Consider the following 17,512-nt stretch of genomic DNA (forward strand, 5'->3'; position numbering starts at 1 on the left):
CAGCACAAAAGAGAGGCTAAACAAAGAACTGAAGATGTGACCAGAGGCCAAAGTCCAGTTCACACACCTCCAGCTGTGACAACATCCCTTTGCCCTAAAGGAAACCAGGTAGCCAGCCATCAACTCCTGGTCGTAAAAACCCCTGGTCCAGGAGATAATTAACAGACATATCCCCTGTCATATTCTGCTCAATTGTATCTTACTTAAACTTATGGTTATTGCTTTACCACAGAAACTTGTAATCTCAAGGCTTTCAGCTTTGTGGTCTTCCCCTTTAAATACCCCCCTTAGCTGTAAGCTGTATTCCACTTGCTCCTGAGTGGGTAGAATCCTTGCTGCAGCTTGCAAATGAAGAAACCTTTGTTTTTACATTTGGTGTGTCGCCTCCTTGGTGGTGGACTTTCTGGGGTCCCGCGAATTGGGCATAACACCGTATGATCAAGTATTATGGTTGGTTTTAATGTCAAGTTGCCCCAAGTGAGAATCACCGAAGTAGAGAGCCTCGCCAGAAGAACTGTCCCAATTGCCTTAACTGATGTGTCCTGACTGTGGGTGACACCTTCTGGGAGCAGTCCAGATAAAGGAGCGTGACTGAAGAAAGATTACTCACCTTCTGCTCCCTCGTCCTTCTCCCTCACTGTCAAGTTGGTTATTGCGTTGCTGCTGCTGCTGAGTTCTTGGATGTTGTCAGAACTAATGTAGCAGGTTTTCATTGTGGACTAAGGACCAGCAGTTCTCCGGGAACCTTCTAGGCACCCGATTGGGACTGTTGAGGAACCAGCCTTGTGGACCGAGCAACTACCAGGTTGTCCACTTGTGTAGTGAGAGACAGTTACTGTGGGACTCTTGTGACTGCTGAAGCTCCCAGCCTCAGGGCCTGAGCAACAGGAACTCTCAGCTCTCAGGTGTGACTCAGTTGTTGTTACTATTTTAGCATAAGCCTATTTAATAAACCATATATATTAATAAATCATACATATATGAACATATGTATTCATCCCATTGGTTCTGTTCCTCTAGAGAACCCTGACTAGTACACTCAGCAATTGTACCCTTAGGTATAATCAACAGAACTGAAAGGAGGAACTCAAACCAGTGCTTACACACGGATGTTCAACTCAGCACTATTTCCAATAGCCAAAAGGTGAAATCAGCTAACAAATACATCACAGAATGTGGCACAGCTGTGCATGGATTATTGCTCAGTTACAAAAAGAATGAAATACCAGTAGTTCAAGATGAATGACTCCCAGGCTAGCAAAGGTATTTCCACAACGTTTGACAATATGAGTTGGCTCCCCAGGACCCACATGGTGGAAGGAGAGAACAGACTCCTTTGATCCCTGAACATTCAAATGTTTTCTCGCTCTCTCTCTATCCTCTCTCAATAAATATCTTTAAAAAGTGATGAATAAACATCGAAACACAGAGCTGAGTAAAAGAAGCCAGGCACAAAATTCAGCGTGCGCCGGGTGTTGGTGGCGCACGCCTTTAATCCCAGCACTTGGGAGGCAGAGGCAGGCAGATGTCTTTGAGTTCGAGGCCAGCCTGGTCTACAAAGCAAGTTCCAGGACAGTCTCCAAAACCCCACTTATCTGAAACACTCAGAATAAGTGAGTTCACAGAGACAGGCAGCCAACCAGTGGTTACCAGAGGCTGAAGGGAGAGATGGGGTGGGCCTGCTCTACGGGCATCAGGCACTGAGTCGCTGTAAGGGACAAAAAGGCCTTGGAACCGTGTGCAAATGCCAGACCTAAAGTGACCACTTAGGAACAAAGTGACCAAAACTGAATGTGGTTACTGCCAAGCAAACAAGCACGTGGTGGTGGCATCTCCAATTGTTGGGGGGGAGAGGGGTGTACAAACCAGAAACTTGGTTATCCACCTAAAAAAGTAAATGAAACTAAAGAATGCTAAGAATGGGGGGGGGGTAGCTAAAAGCACAACTATCATTTAACTGCTGAAAGAACAATTTTCTAAGCAAACTTCGGAGCATTTTAGGTCCCCTGGTCATATGAACCTTGTAGCAGCTGGTGGCCACGGTGTCCCATGCGTGTGGCACAGATGATGTGTAACCCATTGAGAGTAACACTGTCGACTGTTTAAAAAAAAAAAAAAAACAGGAAGCAGTCTCCATTTGGCCCAAAGGCCACTGCGTGCCGATGTCTGCTTAGAGCAAAAACAGCAATCGTGGTGTTGTGCATTTACGCACAGGCAGAAGGGAAACGGTGACAGCAGGGTCACAAAGGGTGGAAGGAGGAGCATACTGATGAGTGGCTTTGGCGCTGTGTTTAGTTCCACATAATATTAATTAGGGAGACGTTTCTGAGCTACAGTCATATACCTGCTAAACCTAAGATAGCCACTGAAAACTGTCCATGTTGTCAGCCAATGGTGGGGCTAAACTAAAACACAGCGAATACAAAAGGAGGCCCAGGAAAAAAAGAGGACCAGAGGGAGCCAACAGAAAGATCTCACAAGGTGGCAGATTTAAATCCACTATGTTAATTATCACTGCAAATGTAAGTAGTCCAAATACATGAATCCAAAGGCAAAGATGCCCTTTGGGTAAGGAAATAAAAATCCAACTATTTCTGTCTACAGGAAATCCATTTTAGAGATACTTCTCTTCAGGGCTGTTACCCGTGCTCCTGTAAACAACCCTAATCACACTCATTAGTTCAAACAGAAAGGACAACAGCCAGTGTCCATTTCTGATCTTTAAAAACTCCTGCAAGCTGGACATGGTGGCTCACACCTCTAATCCTGGCACTTGAGCGGCTGAGGCAGGAGGATTATAATGAATTCAAAGCCAGCTACAGACTGTTACACACACACACACACACACACACACACACACACACACACACCATCTGAAAAAGATCAAACCAAATAGTAACAGAATGAATATTTTCCTCCTAAAATAAGAAACATGGTAAGAATATCTATTCTCCTTTAAACACTGTACTAAAGACCTCAGACACTGCAATGAGGCAGAAAAATAAAAAAAAGACACACACATTTAAAAAGAAATAAAATATCTCTATGAGGAGATAAAATGAGTGTCTTCATACAAAAAAATTTTAACCTAAAAAATACTCAGACTAATAAGAAAGATTAATAAAACTAAAGGCACAAAAACAAAACCAATGTACAAAAATCAGTTATATAAAAACACCCTGGTATAGCAAGAGCGAGGCCAACAGGGCATGTGTAGACAGAAAAAATAAAAACCCTGGTATTTATTTTTAGAAAAATACTGTTTTGATTATAGATGAATATATTCATTCCGTTTTAGAAACTCAACAATTTTGCTGAGTGCACGGCAAGGGACAGAACCCTGAGGAAGGTGACAAGAGAAGGTGACAAGAGCACCTACCTCCAGTCAAAGCCACCATGTCTAACAGCGCTGGAAAAACATGAAGCAGATTCAAACTTAACTATGTGTAAAATCTGTGTACAGACTCCAGAACACTGGAGAAGATGTAACTAAACACTGAGACACATTCCAGGTCCATGGACTGGCAAGTTCAGTTTTGTTAAGCATGTTAGTTCCATCCTACTTGAACTTAGAGATTCAGAAAGGAAAATTCATAAAAATTGCAGCAGAAAAATCTAATTTTTTCTGCAGAAACTGACAAGTTGCTCTTAAGATTTATATAGACGTGAAGGGGGGCTGGGGAGATGACTTAGCAGGCGAAGGGCTAGCTGTGTGGTGTGAGCATCAGAGTTCAGTTTCCTAGTGCTCACATAGATGCTGGGTGGGCATGGCGGCTCATCTGTAAATTCAGTACATGCAAGGTGTAGATGAGATCCCCTGCTAGACTCAGTAAACCAGCAATCTTTGGGGTCATGTGAAAAGACCCTTCCTCAGTATACAAGGCACTCAGTATACAAGGCCTACAGAGTGCTCTAGAAAAGCCCTAATGTTAACTTGTTAACTTAACATCTCTCTCTGTCTCTGTCTCTGTCTCTGTCTCTCTCTCTCTCACACACACAAACACACACACACACACACACACCTCCACCCATACACATGTGAACACATAAACACTGTGTGTTTGAGGCCAGCCTGGTCTACAGAACTAGTTCCAAGACAACCAAACCACACACACACACACACACACACACACACACACACACACACACACACACACACACACACCAAAACAAACAAACCTGTTTCAAAGGGGAAAGAAGGGAGGAAAGAAAAGAAAACAGGGGAGCAAGAGTAGACAAGCCAGGAAGAAACCAAACAGGTTGGAAGACCTGCACTGTCACCAGCAGTGGAAATCAACTTGAAATACTGTGGTGCATGATTTACACTGAAGCAGAAAAGAATTTTGGGACAAGGTAAAATGCGGCACAATCAGCGGTTTATTGGTTAGGAGAAAGGACAGAGACACTTGCAGAGAGTCGGGCCAGAGCACACGTAAGTGCTTCACCTGCCGCTGTGTAAGTTATCCGGGAGTTACACACTCTTTAGAGAGGTATCCTGTAACTGAGGTCGAGGGAGGGGGGAAAATGTGTTTGTCTACTCTGGTCACCTTGACAACCTTGCTTGTGGTAGTCTTAGGGAGTATATGCTTATGGGCTCTGTCTAGAGCAGCTTCCAGCCAATCAGCATGCAGAAACTCCTGACTCAGGCTTGGAGAAGTAAGTCAGGTCCATTTGGGGGGGTGGAGGGGCTCTTTTCACTCCCCATGCCCTCCTCACCTTTCCCTACCTTTCTATCTTGCCTCAATATCACCCTGTTTATAGACTGCCCTGTGGCTCTGTCGGAGGAAGAGACAGACCCGTGTGGGAACTCAGCATAATGGAATCCAGAACCAGACACACACACACCAATCAACAGCACATCTTAGAATTCTTTCCGAGTCATTATGTGGAAAACGTGGAGGAAATATACCGCCTTTTCTATCAAAGAAAGGGTTAAACCAAGACAAGGCTTCATTTAAAAAGTATGCGAGGGGGAAATTCAAATTCCTCCAGGGTCTGTGTCTTAGGCTTCTATTGCTGTGACAAAACACCATGACCAGAGGCAACTTGAGGAGGAAAGGGGTTTTTTGGGGTTTGTTTTTGTTTTTTATCTTGCTTACATTGCCAGTCAGGGCAGGAACTCAAGGCAGGAACCTGGAGGTGCAGAGGCCATGGGGGGTGCTGCTTACTGACTTGTTCCCCATGGCTGGCTCAGCCTGCTTCCTTAAGCCCTTAGGACCACCAGCCCAGGGCAGTACCACCCACAGTGAGCTGGGCTTCTCCACGTTGACTATTAGTCAAGAAAACGAACCACAGGCAATCTGGCAGGGAGATTTTCTCCCCTGAGGTCCCCCTTTGAAAATGACTCTAGCTTGTGTCAAGTCTAGCAAGTGTCACCTAGCAGTTCCTGAAATCAAAGCGTGCACTCAAGGTTACACTCAGTGCTCGGAATTGTATTCTGTTTGGTCACACTTTGAATCAGTGACTCATGCACAGGACCCCTTTGTGTTAGGAATAAAAACCCAGCGGGACCCTCTTGCCTACTTGATGTGGCACAGTTGGACAACCTTCTGCAGAAGTGAAACTTTTTGCATTGCCATAATAACTCTGAATGTTGTGGTCATTCTCTTGAGACCCCAGACCTATTGCTTCAAAGTACGTAGCTTTACCTTGCTGTTCTTATTGCCGTGGTTTGGGTTTTATTCCTTGAGATGGGGTCTTGCTAGATAGCCAGACTGGCTAAACCAGGATCATTCTGCCTCAGCATCAGCATGCTGGAATTATGGGAGCACAGCACCACACTCCCAGGATACTCTAGTGCCTTTACATTGCTGCATATGAAATCCCTCCTCAGTCTTCTAGCCAAAGGGCACTTTCATTCCCTCTGTTTTTTATCTGTTGTAAACAATAACACATGAACCTTTCAGCACAAATGTGTTATGGAATATTATTTTAAGATGCATTATAATTATTTATGCTGTGGAGCATTTGTTTTAGTGTTGCATTTGTTTTTAACGCTGTGAAGCTGTGTTACTTTGTGTGTCTAAAACACCTGATGGGTCTAATAAAGAGCTGAATTGCCAATAGCAAGGCAGGAGAAACGATAGGCGGGCAGAGAGAATAAACAGGAGGAGAAATCTGGGAAGAAAGGATCAGGGAGCGGGTAAAGAAGGGTCCAGCCACCCAGCTACACAGTCAGCCACGGAGTAAGAAGTAAAGAAAGGTATACAGAAATAGAAAAAGAGGAAAGCCCAGAGGCAAAAGATAGACAGGTCAATTTAAGTTAGAAAAGCTGACTAGAAACAAGCCAAGCGAAGGCCAGGCCTTCATAAGAAATAATAAGCCTCCCTGTGTGATTTATTTGGGAGCTGGGTGGCAGGCCCTCCAAAAGAGGAAAGAGTCCAAAGAGTAAAAAAGAGTCAAAGAGTCAAAACAACCAACCAACCACACATGCAATCATCTAGCTGGACCCATTTCTAGAAAAGTGATGTCTGGTCAGTGTCGATACTTGAAATGTGGAAATTCTGTTCTCTGAAAGAGGCAGTACGCTTGTACACTTCCACCGCCGTGTGGGAAAACCAGCACCACTGTGTTCCTGCTGACACTGAATATTACTGCTCTTTTCATTTTTTCCCAGGGCTGGGGGTGCGGATCAATGTTAGAGAGTTTGCCTAGTACGTATGAGATCCTAGGTTCCATCCCCAGCACTAGACACACTCATGCATGCACGTACACACACACACACACACACACACACACACACACACACACACACACGCATGCACACCATTCTCCTAGAAACGAGCAGTAATTAACTAATGTTTCAATATTCTCTTCCTGAGTTTGCGATGAAATAAGCCCCTGTTTTCATGTGTTTATCATCCATCCATGCTTCTGTAGATATCTTTTGTCCACTTTTCTTTTTGCTTTCATTAATTTGTTGGGACAATGTGCAAACTGTACTGTTAACCCTACTGCCACAAATGCTGAGCAGTCAGCCACGCTTCTTTTCGTGTTCTTTAGATGGTTATTACACACACAGAACTTTCTACTCTGTCTGTGGTCAATCCTCCCATCTTTTCTTCTGTGCTGAGCTTGCATAGCTGACAAAAACTTTCATTTTCATTTTCCCATGCAGGCTGGGGTCACACGGAATCAGTGTCCTGCATATTATCTCCACTGTATAGGTAAGGGGAGGGAAGACCGGAGGGCAAGTGGCTTATCTGGGGCCTCCCAGATGCTTTGGAAAGACTTGAGGGACAAAATAAGGCCCAGGTAAGGGGTCGTTGTCCTGGTTACCTAGGTGAGTTAGCTGGTCTATTTTTCTTACACGATTTCTCCTGCTATGGGTCTGCAGTTCCTTACTGAGGATACACCACCTCCCCAGGGTACCCACCTGTCCTGCTGCTATCCTTTGGAGCCCCAGAAATCCTGTTTCCTGTCCTGAGACAGCCCTGCAGTGTTGGAGAGACAGACCCCATGGCTATCCCAGCTGTCCCTGGAACAGGATCTCCTCACCCCTCATCACATTTCCAGCAATATGCTGGCTCATCAGGGCCACCATCACTTCTTGGGCCTGGCTTGCTTGGGGGCCAGCTAGTGTGGCTGTGACAGAGACAGGAGATCCTATGAAGGTTCCCAGAGCAGCAGTTCTGGGGCTGGCCTTAAGGAGGAATGGAGCCCTGTGTCCCAGAGGACTATCTCAGAGAAGGAATAATGCTGGGCAGAGGCTAGTCAGAGTAAGAGGGCCTGGAGGAGGTGGCAGGAAGGTGAGGTTCATGTGCAAAGCCCTCTGACCCAAGAAGGATCAATCATGTAGGTGATGGCTCTCAATGGCCCAGAGCTCTCTGGAGACCTGTGCTCCAAGAGCAATGTGGGAACACGAATCCAAAAGTCACAGGCACATACAGCAGAGGATCTCAGAGTAAAGTCTCCACCTGAGTTCAAGGATTAGGAAAATCCTTCGGTGAGTGAATGAGCTACACTGTGCTTCCGCACAAGTGAGAGAACAGCCTTCACCTCTCTGTTTGGTTCCTGGAACCTCTCTAGATGTCACCCAGCTCCATGCTCTGGAACCCTCTGGGCCAGGAACCAGACAGCCAACATCATGGTGGCTTGGCAGCCAGAGAGGACTGAGCACACCTGACTGGGGGCGAGAGTTAAGTGGGTTCCACTGGAGAGTGACGGAATAACGTCTCCGGTCTTCCAAGTCCCCCAGAAAGGGCTGCGCGAGCACCTTTATTCTCTACCCCCTGCTGAATGGCCTCCTCCTCCCCACCACGCCCCCTCCATCCGCTGTACTTTCAGGCCACGCCCCCTCCACACTCTGTCCTTTCAGCTCCTTCCTCCTGCCTCAGCCTTGGCCGCGGGTACCCCTCTCTCTCCCTCTGCTAGCTCTGTATCCATTTTTGACTTCCCGTGGCCCTTCGGCTTCACAGCATTCTCAGGCAGCGTGAGCGCAGTTGGGAGGGTGGTTACTGACCGTGCGCGCTGTGAAGGTGACGCACACACCTGCCCAGCAGGAGCTCCCTGGTGGGACCTGTGACCCTTACAGCTTTTCACTTTGGCCGTGTCTGTCACCACCCAAATGCATCAAGGGTGAACAAGCCAAGCAGAACAAGGCGTCCTCGTTTTCTGTAACCAATTCGGTTAGGCCTTATCTGGGGCTTGGGGTTCAGCACTGGTCCCTGCATGTAGAGCCTTCATCAGCCCGGGAGATGGAAGAGCAAGTGGCTAGGTGGGGCAGTTATGACAACACGCTGGTACCACTAAGCATCTAAAAGTAGACAAGCAAGACTACGAGTCCCTGCCATCGAGTCTGGAAGTTCCAAGAACCAAATGGGGAGAAGGCAGCTGGACTCTCTATATGTGTAGACACAGCTAGAGACAGAGGCATCTTAGCTAAATGAAGATCTTGAAGACCAAAAGGGTGGCTCCGACATTGCCCAGATGCAGGAAGAGGGAGAGTTCTGAGACTACAAAATGGGGCGCTCTTGGTGCCAGTCTCCCGGCTGCGCTCCTTTGGTCTCTGTCTTCTAGAACACACACCCAATCGTGGAGCTGGAATGGAGGCATGTGTGTGTTGCAGGAGGTCCTGAGAATACCAGAAAGTGAGTGGAGGAAGGGTTATTCAAAACTGGGTGGGTGTTGGGAGTGAGCAGGAGCATGGAATGTTCTAGCAAAGAGAAAAAGCATGACAGAGGCTTGGTAGTAAGAGTGCAGAGGACATCAGAGGTCAAAGTCACTGAAAAACAAAGCAAAAACCAACCCAAACCATCACCACCAATGACAAAAACAGCCCTCAAGAGATCTGCACTGGACAGTCACAAGCAGGAGACAGGAAAGCTTGAGGAAGAGGTGGCCTATGATGCCTTAGGGCTTAGGCAAGATGACCCTTTACCACAGAGGGCTAGGAATGGTAGGTGGTAAGCCACAGGCAGAGGTCAGCAGGCGTGTGTCTCACATAGCGAAGGCAGACTTTAAATAGGGAGCTGGGAGAGGCAACAGCAGGGGTTAGGTTCATGGCCGGGGTGGGCCTTGGACCCCACATGCCAACTGGGCTGAGCTGTGAGGAGCCACTGGAGGTGTCTGAGGAAGGAGAGCAGGGCTACCCCAGGAACCCCCTCTGGACTCTGAGTAGGGGACAGCACCTTTACAAGCTTTGCTACTCCCCTATGTGTGACTTTTCTGATGTCTTGCAGTGACTGCTCACAAAACCCAACCCCAGAGTCTATGGAGATGTGATGACAGGGCCAGAGAAGTTAGCCTGCTCCAGGACTGCTGGGAAAACAGCCTCGGGTGGGCACAGAGGAGCCGGAGGGTACAGACCTGCACGTCACCAGACACGAGACGGGAAATGATACTGGAAGATTGCATGGCTTCTAACTGCCATGCCCCTAAGTCTCTGCTCTGAGCAGAGGACTCCTTACCAGGCTCTGAAGCACCCAGCCACACACACACACACACACACACACACACACACACACAGCCCAGAGTGGGCTGAGAACCCCATCTCACACAGGAGCCCCGCCCCCAGCTTCATCACAGCAGAGGGTCAGTGCTCTAACCCCAGGCTCCACCCACTGTCTTAGAGGCATCCCGGGTCTGGCCTGAGTCAGGAAGGCAATGACAAGGACACTGGGCAGCCCACCCAGGCCCTCAGGCTCCACTTCATCTGGGCGTCTTTCCTTGGCTTCCCTCCTCAGCCCATGCTGGGGACTGTGTAGTCCCCAGAACTTTCAGGCGTGAAGTGGGGTGCCCCCTGAAGCTGGCAGGGAGGCCCAACCTGAGGAGCAGCGGAAGCAGCAAGGGCCCATCAGCCTGGTCAGGGGCCCTGGGGCTGCGGTCAGTGAGATTTTGATCTCTTTTGCCTGTGGCTGTTTACAGTAAATCTGACAGGTCCCAGACTAGACGGCAAGGCCAGGGCACCTTGCCAGAATGCATATTGTTCTCCTCATTATTTATTTATTTATTGGTTTTCTGAGATAGGGTTTCTCTGTGTAATAGCCCTGGCTGTCTTGTAACTCCAGTTGTAGACCAGGCTGGCCTCAAACTCACAGAGATCCGCCTGAATCTACCTCCCAAGTGCTGGGATTAAAGGCATGCACCATGCCCATCGGGTTTTTAAGTCTCCTAGAGGCACTATGACTTTGTGCATTGTAATTCTTTTTCTTTTAAAAGGGTTTATCTGTTTTTCACTTTACATAGATGGGTGTTTTGTCTGCCTGTGTGTCTGTGTGCACCGTAGTTCTCTGTGGGGGTCAAAAGAGGGTGTTGGATCCCCTGGACCTGGAGTTATGATGCGTGGCTGTGAGCTACCATGGCTGGGCGGCAAACCTGGGTCTTCTGCAAGAGCAGCAAGGACTCAACTCCAGAGCCATTCCTTTAGCCCTAACCTTGTGTACGTCAAAGGGAGCTTTCAGTGGAGCGTGGCACTGTGTGAGGCAGAAGGATCAGAAGCTCAAGGTCATTCTCAGCTACGTTCAAAGTTGTAGGCCAGCCTGAGCTACAGGAGACCCTATCTCAAGAGCCCAGGTGCTGGGAGCACAGATTTCAAGGTCCAGTAACCTTTTGATGTTGTTGTTTACTAGAAGACAGAGTCTCTCTACGAAGCTCCAGAATTTGCTATCCTCCTTCCTTCTTGAGTGCTGGGATTACGAGTGTACGGCTACCATACTCAATGCCAGTAACCCGAAGGAGAGACAGACAGACAGACACAGAGAGACAGACAGACAGAAAGACACAGAGAGAGAAAGAGAGATACAGAGACAGAGACAGATACAGATACAGATATAGATACAGAGACGTGAGTTCTGGGATTATTGGTGCGTGCCTCCTCTCTTATATTTTTAAACATCTATCCTCTTTACCAGTAATTATGGCTGGAGATATAGCCTAAGGGAACAAACAGACAAATGTGTAAACACAAGCGTACTTCAAGTCATGGTTGTTGCAACATGATTTATAACTGGGAAGTTGGAAACAATGTACGAGTTTCATCAGTAGCTACCTGAGGGCCTGGGGTACTTTAAACCACATGCAGCTCTCAGGATGGATGGATTTATGTCTGTATGTGCCTCTGTATTTAAATACTGTAAAGAAAAACCAAAAAGGTGCAAAATGCTATCGGTAGCTTTAAAAATGACTATAGCTTAGTTATATGTAAAGCAAAATGTTAATGTAAATACAAAGAAGGAAAAATCCTAGATAATTGTAACTAAACTTTGCAATGAGGAAAAAGCATTTCCATAAGACATTTTCCTATCCGCTGAGTAACTAAGCAGAGAGAGTACGTGTTTAAGCTGTTAGCAGAATTTAAACCATGAAAACACATATGAGGGATCGATTGCGGTGGTGTAAATTCTGTAATAACTATAAACTTAGAACACTTTCACAAAATGAATTAATTGACACAAACCTAAACAATATGCTCAGAAAAACAAGGGCCCTAATTCAGAGAAGGGGTGTTGCTAGGGGCTGGGAACACTTTATCAAGGCACAAAGGGGCCCTACTGCAACAGTGTTCTTCAGTATTTCCTTCTTTTTCCAGGAAAAGGGACCCCTGGCTGCGAGTGGACTGTGGAAGAATTGAGTGGTCCAAGTGGCTCATTTGTCTGGGAGGAAAATTCCAGCTCACTTATTTTTCCTGTGTGGTGAGGCTGAGAAGCAGGGGCCCAAATGGTCCTGGGAGATTCAAGGCGGCCTCCAAATGTTTTTCATTATTTTTACCCAACCCCAGCGAGACTGGATAGAGACACAGAAAAAGGCTAGGCACAAGGAGGAGTCACCCCCACCCCCACGTGACCTCTTGCAGCCTGAGTCAGGAGATTCTGCATACAGACTGGAAACTTCCCTACACAGAAACCTTATGCAGAACTATAGGCCCTTCCTAAGAACACCACAGACAAGGTTATAAACACAGCTGGGAAAACATGCTTGGGATAAAAACACATGTCTTAATCTCTTGGTGGAACCTGTGTAAAGCAAAACTTTAATTTCCAAATTTCGATCTGCATGATTGGAGCAAGTGGGCAAGTGGTTAGGAGCATTAGCTGCTCTTGCAGAAGAGTTCAATTCCCAGCACCCACATGGCGACCCACAACCATCTGTAACTTCAATTCCAGGGAACACAGCGCCCTCTTCTGGCCTCTGCAGGCACTGCATGCACATGCAAACAAAACACCCATAACATATAAAATGAAAACATAAATTGTGAGAGCAGAGGAAGCCCTGGGTGTGTGAAGGCCTGACCTGGCAAAAACCTTCCTCTAGGTCCTGCAGTTCTAGTGTGGATGTTGACCACATGTGCAGAAAATGTCCACCATTCTTCCATGGATGTTTACCAACTGAACACAGTTCCCTACGAGGCTGCTCCTGCTGAAATCAGCCTAGACCACCAATCACAGCTAGTTCTGTGTGTCTGTCTTTTCTTCATTCCCTTGCTGCCCCAGTCAGGTCACTCCTGGGAGCAGAGAGAGAGAGAGGGAGGGAGGGAGGGAGGGAGGGAGAGAGATGGAAAGAGAGAGAGAGAGAGAGAGAGAGAGAGAGAGAGAGGGAGGGAGGGAGGGAGGGAGGGAGGGAGGGAGGGAGGGAGGGAGGGAGAGAGAGAGATCCCTGCTCTTTCCCAGCATTCACAGAACAGCTCAAGATGGTCCATTACTCCAGTTATTGGGGGAGGGGGGAAAATATGATGCCCTCTTCTGGCCTCTGTGGGTATTGCATGCAAATAATAGACATACACTCTACATCTAAATCTTAAAAAAAAAAATGTAAGCCAGGCCTTGTGACGCATGCCTTTAATCCCAGCAGAAGCAGAAGCAGGTGGATCTCTGTGAGTTCAAGGCCAGCCTGATCTACAAAGTGAGTTCCAGGGCAGCCAGGACTGTTAAACAGAGAAACCTGTCTGTGGGGGGAAATTTATCTAAGTTTTTGTCTTAGCTGAAGTTCTCCCTTGAGTGTTATGCCCAAGGACGCAGCAGCCTCATGAATCATCAGCAGCTTGCCCGTGAGTCAGGGCTAACCCATAACTCCACCCTTACTCAGACTGGGAGACCCAGCCTGAAGCTCCAAAATGATACGTCCTTCACATACCTCCAGAGATGCACCCCCTCAGCTCACAAAGGGAAGGCCCAAAGACATACAGCAAAGGGTGACATGACAGGCCTCAAGTCAAAACCTGCTCCCATCTCAAGCGACCCCGCCAAACAGCTGAGGTAGGAGGGTCTGGAAACCACAGCCCGTGTTGGAATGCTTTCCCCATGACCTGTCCCAGAAGTTCCCATTCCCCTGGTTCCGAGTTGCTGCCAGTGTCCCACAGACCAGTGTTCTGTGGGCTGGGATCAGCAGAGGAGCCTATAACCAGGACCCAGCAGGAGCCAGGATGCTTATCTCACGCTGGCCCCACAGTCTCTGGGATGCAGAAGCTACCTGGGGCTGCACCCCTCCGTCCTCAGTCAGAGCATGGTTTCTGCCCCCCTGTTGCTCCATCACACCGTCCTCTGTTCCTCCTCTCTCCTCCACACTTTCTCCTTCCTTCCTTTTTCTCGCTCTCTGGCCCATTGGGTATTCAGTTTGCCCTGCTCCTACCTGGGTCCCAGTGACGATTCTCAAGGAAGTAGGATTAGGACTCTGGTGGGCTCCTCTCCACAAGCCACCCCAGCTCAAGTCTGGCTGGAGGCAGCAAGAAGTGGGACAAGGGGGGGGTGACTCAGCTTAGCGGGCAAAGCCAGAGCACATGGCAGGGCGGGCAGTGGCGGGGGTAGAGGGCTTGGACCATCTCTGGAAGCCCATGTTCTTCCAGACACCACAGCAAGAAAAGCCTCACTTCCCACTAACCCAAGCACAAGGCCTAGGTGGTCACCCAACCACTTCCCAGGATGGGAGGAAATGAAACTGGCTTTAAAGAAAAGAAGGTATGTGAGAGTTGGAGCCTAAGGGTCAGACCCGTCTGGAACGAACTGTCTCCGCATTCCCGGACACACAGACCCAAGCCTAAGAGACCACTTGGTCTTTTAGTGAGAAGCACCAAGTTTAATATTAAACTTTTCCCTTAAAAAAAAAAAGTACAGATAGGAAAGCTTAACGGCATATAAAATAGCACTTCTGGTGTCTAAGTGGGTTATCGTGAGTCCTATGAGTATTTGTAAACCTAGGTGATTACATCTTTGGTACCGTTGTGAGCAGCTCGCCCCATCCTCCAGCAACCTCCGCTGCCCCAGGCAGGGAGCTGCCAGCCAGCAAGCCAGCACAGGAGGCTCCCAGAGGGGCTGGCTTCTCCTCCCCTATTCCAGCCACTCCTCGCCCCTCCCCCCGGCTCCTCCAGTGTCCACCGGTTCAGGGCTGGTGAAGAGCCACTTGGGCAGTGACAAAGCCATTCCTGTGCGGTGCCGCCTTGAGGACAGGGACAGCTGTCAGTAGAGATGGCGATCCCCATGGCATCCTTGTCTCCGGCCCACCTCAAGCTTCTCGTCCTACACAGGACACATCTGCCTTCACGCTCGTCCATCACGTCCACTCCTGGTGGCAGTGGCCTGAGGTGGCCTGGCGTGCCTTCTCTGCCACTCTTGCTGGCTCTTCTTCTGTGTCCTCAAGACAGCTGTAGGGGGTTTTCCTAGGACACTGACTGTTACGCCAAGTCAAGGTCTGGGCAGTTGCCCTTGGGGGCCTGAAGAAGAGGCTCAGTTCCTGAATCCCCAGATGTGGTATCTGGAATCTCCAGCCAGAAATGTGGCTTAGAGACTTGGCCCCACTCTGTCTGGATAAGTCCAAGGCCCTGGAACACTCTAGAATTGTAGAATTGACAGGGTACACAGGGTGAATGAGTCCAGCTTGCTCAGTTTTCAGAGGGGAAAGGAAACTGGTACCTGAAGAGAACAAGGGGGTCCTCCGAGGACTCACAGCAGGGTCCAGTGCAGAGTCAGGGCTCCTAGTGCTGCCTTCAGGGAGGCACTTAGCAAACGAAGGCATGAGTTATGTGCTGGCAGACTCTAGCGGGCGATGGCCATGAAAGGCGTGGGTACCTCTTGTGGCCAGGTGTGACCTGAGGGCTGCAGGCCAGAGCGTCCTTGCTCTGCCTTCTCCCCTAACAGTGTTCATGAAGCATGGCTGGCCCCAGACCAGCTCGGGCCTGGGAAAGCTAAGGCTGGCACCGGGGAGGTGGGTTCTAATGAAATGACCTTGTCCAAGGCTGGCCTCTGTTTGGCCGGGAGCCAGGCCCCAGGTTCTTGCCCAGTTCTTGGGAAGAGCAAAGCAGAGTGATTCAGCTGAGGGGCAGCTGGCTACACTGGAGGACGGGAACACACAACCTTACACCCAGGACTCTCTCCAGGAATCCAGGCGCCATACCTGTCCGGCAGCCAAGCCCAACTCTTCCTCTGGGGAAGCCGAGTCCCCTGGAGGAGCCCTGGCCCGGAGTCTCATGGCTTTCCAGAAGCAGAGGCTCAGTCCCCACAGTTCTGTCCGCAGCTAAACTGGTCCCTAGCCTTGAGTGCCACACACCAGGGGCCTTCAAGGGAGGCCAGACCAGGCCAAGGGCTGGGTGCTGGGAGGCAAATGGGAGTTCCAGGCAGGGTGGGGTGGGGCCTACAGGAAGCTGTCCTCTGCTTCAGCCTGAGGTCCCTGGCAGCCTGAGCCCTGTGGCTGCTCCAGCTCTGCCTCAGGCTCTGCCTGCGGTTCTTCTTGGAGATCCAGGGGACTGTCACAGGAGATGGTCGAGGAGGTGTTGACTTCATTCAAGGTGGAGCTGGAGGAAGGACACAGTCAGGAAGGAACTGGGGTGACCCCAGGAAGATAATAACAGCCTTGTCTAAGGTTTCTTTGTGTATTGACTTTCCATACTGAGAGGCCTGCACCACAGGCGAGCACAGCCTAGGGAGTTATGCCACTGCTCCCTAACCCACAGCGAGGGAGCACGGAGGCTAGAACTTGAGAGCAGGACCATCAGGCTCTCAAGTTTCTTTCTCATCTCGGCTTGCCTTCAGGGCCTGCAAAGGCCTGCATGTACTGCTAGTTCCTATGGAGAAACTGAGGCTCACGGAGGCAAGGCCTGTCCCCGTTTCATAATGACAGGCTAGAAATGGAAACCAGCATGTCTCCTACCATTCCCCCATGGGGTGAATCTTGATTTGGGGGAGTCCCCACTCCAGCCTGACAACTAGGAAGCAATAAGGCTCCCCTAGAGCCCACCTCACAATGGGCTCGTCACAGCCCATGGCTGACCATGTGTCTCTTCCCCTGTCTGAGTTCTAAACTGAATTTGCAGCACCTCTATCTCCTACAAGTAGTGCTCCCTGGAACACTCTGGGCATGGCAGCCATGACCCACAGTAACAGCTGGGAAACGTTAGATGTTTCCTCTTTCTCCTCGGGACTAACACAGTGCCTGCAAAGGGTCCTGCGGGTACACTCACCCTTAAAAGGAAGAGCTGTCTTGCAAACGGGTTCCCAAACATCTTATTTCATTCCAGTCTGCCCTTCCTGCCTGCGGCTTCAAGAGCTGAATAAACTCCTCTGCTGGCCACTGGCAAGAGTTCATCCTTACTCTAGCTAGACGTCAGTCCTTCTGTGGCAAGTTCGGCACACGCCCACACACACACTCACAAACACATGCACTATACTCATGAATGCCTTGGACCAAAGTGTTAGGGTGATTACCTGGCAAGACTGGGGGAACCCTCTAGGAGGCCCTCATCAGCGGCATCAGGCTTGGGGTCAGGCAAGGGGATGATGTAGTCATTGTCCCCCTCGTTGGGTTGCACAGCAGTGTAGAGGACAGAGCTAGTGTCCAGGGGAGATCGGAGGCCGTGGAACCCTGGCAAGCGGGCTTGAGACCTCAGGATGGCTGGGTGGTCACTTCTCAGAAACTCTTCATCTACCTGCTGGTACTTCTGCTCCGTAGGACAGGGAGTGAAGGAAAAGCATGAGTGTGAGATGGGCAGCGTCTTAGAGACCCTCTGCCCCGGCTGGCACACAGAGAAAGGGGTTCTGCTGGAAGCTGCACCAGTGAGCTGCCTTCCTACCTGGCACCCCAAGACAAG

The 17,512-nt window shown here is 49.3% G+C and overlaps 1 protein-coding gene and 1 long non-coding RNA gene across 3 annotated transcripts in view; one reads left to right on the forward strand and one right to left on the reverse strand.

Annotated features, from left to right (window-relative positions):
* Positions 1-4,575: 4,575 nt before the first annotated feature.
* Positions 4,576-12,451, forward strand: LOC121138848. Its single transcript, XR_005875720.1, has 3 exons — positions 4,576-4,656; positions 7,118-7,166; positions 12,029-12,451. It is a non-coding gene; the product is annotated as an uncharacterized LOC121138848 (long non-coding RNA).
* A 2,328-nt stretch (positions 12,452-14,779) lies between these two features.
* Pdgfrb (platelet derived growth factor receptor beta) overlaps positions 14,780-17,512 on the reverse strand; it is a 37,191-nt gene continuing 34,458 nt past the window's right edge. For both annotated transcript variants that reach the window (XM_005074687.4, XM_013116813.3), the window contains exons 22-23: positions 17,130-17,362; positions 14,780-16,219 (exon numbers count right to left, since the gene is read on the reverse strand). In XM_005074687.4, the coding sequence (XP_005074744.1) occupies positions 16,060-16,219; positions 17,130-17,362 (393 nt within the window). In that variant the 3' untranslated portion in view covers positions 14,780-16,059. The remainder of the gene's footprint in view (positions 16,220-17,129; positions 17,363-17,512) is intronic.

This window comes from Mesocricetus auratus, unplaced genomic scaffold (assembly GCF_017639785.1).
Source record: "Mesocricetus auratus isolate SY011 unplaced genomic scaffold, BCM_Maur_2.0 Super-Scaffold_6730, whole genome shotgun sequence".
Taxonomy (NCBI): Eukaryota; Metazoa; Chordata; class Mammalia; order Rodentia; family Cricetidae; genus Mesocricetus; species Mesocricetus auratus.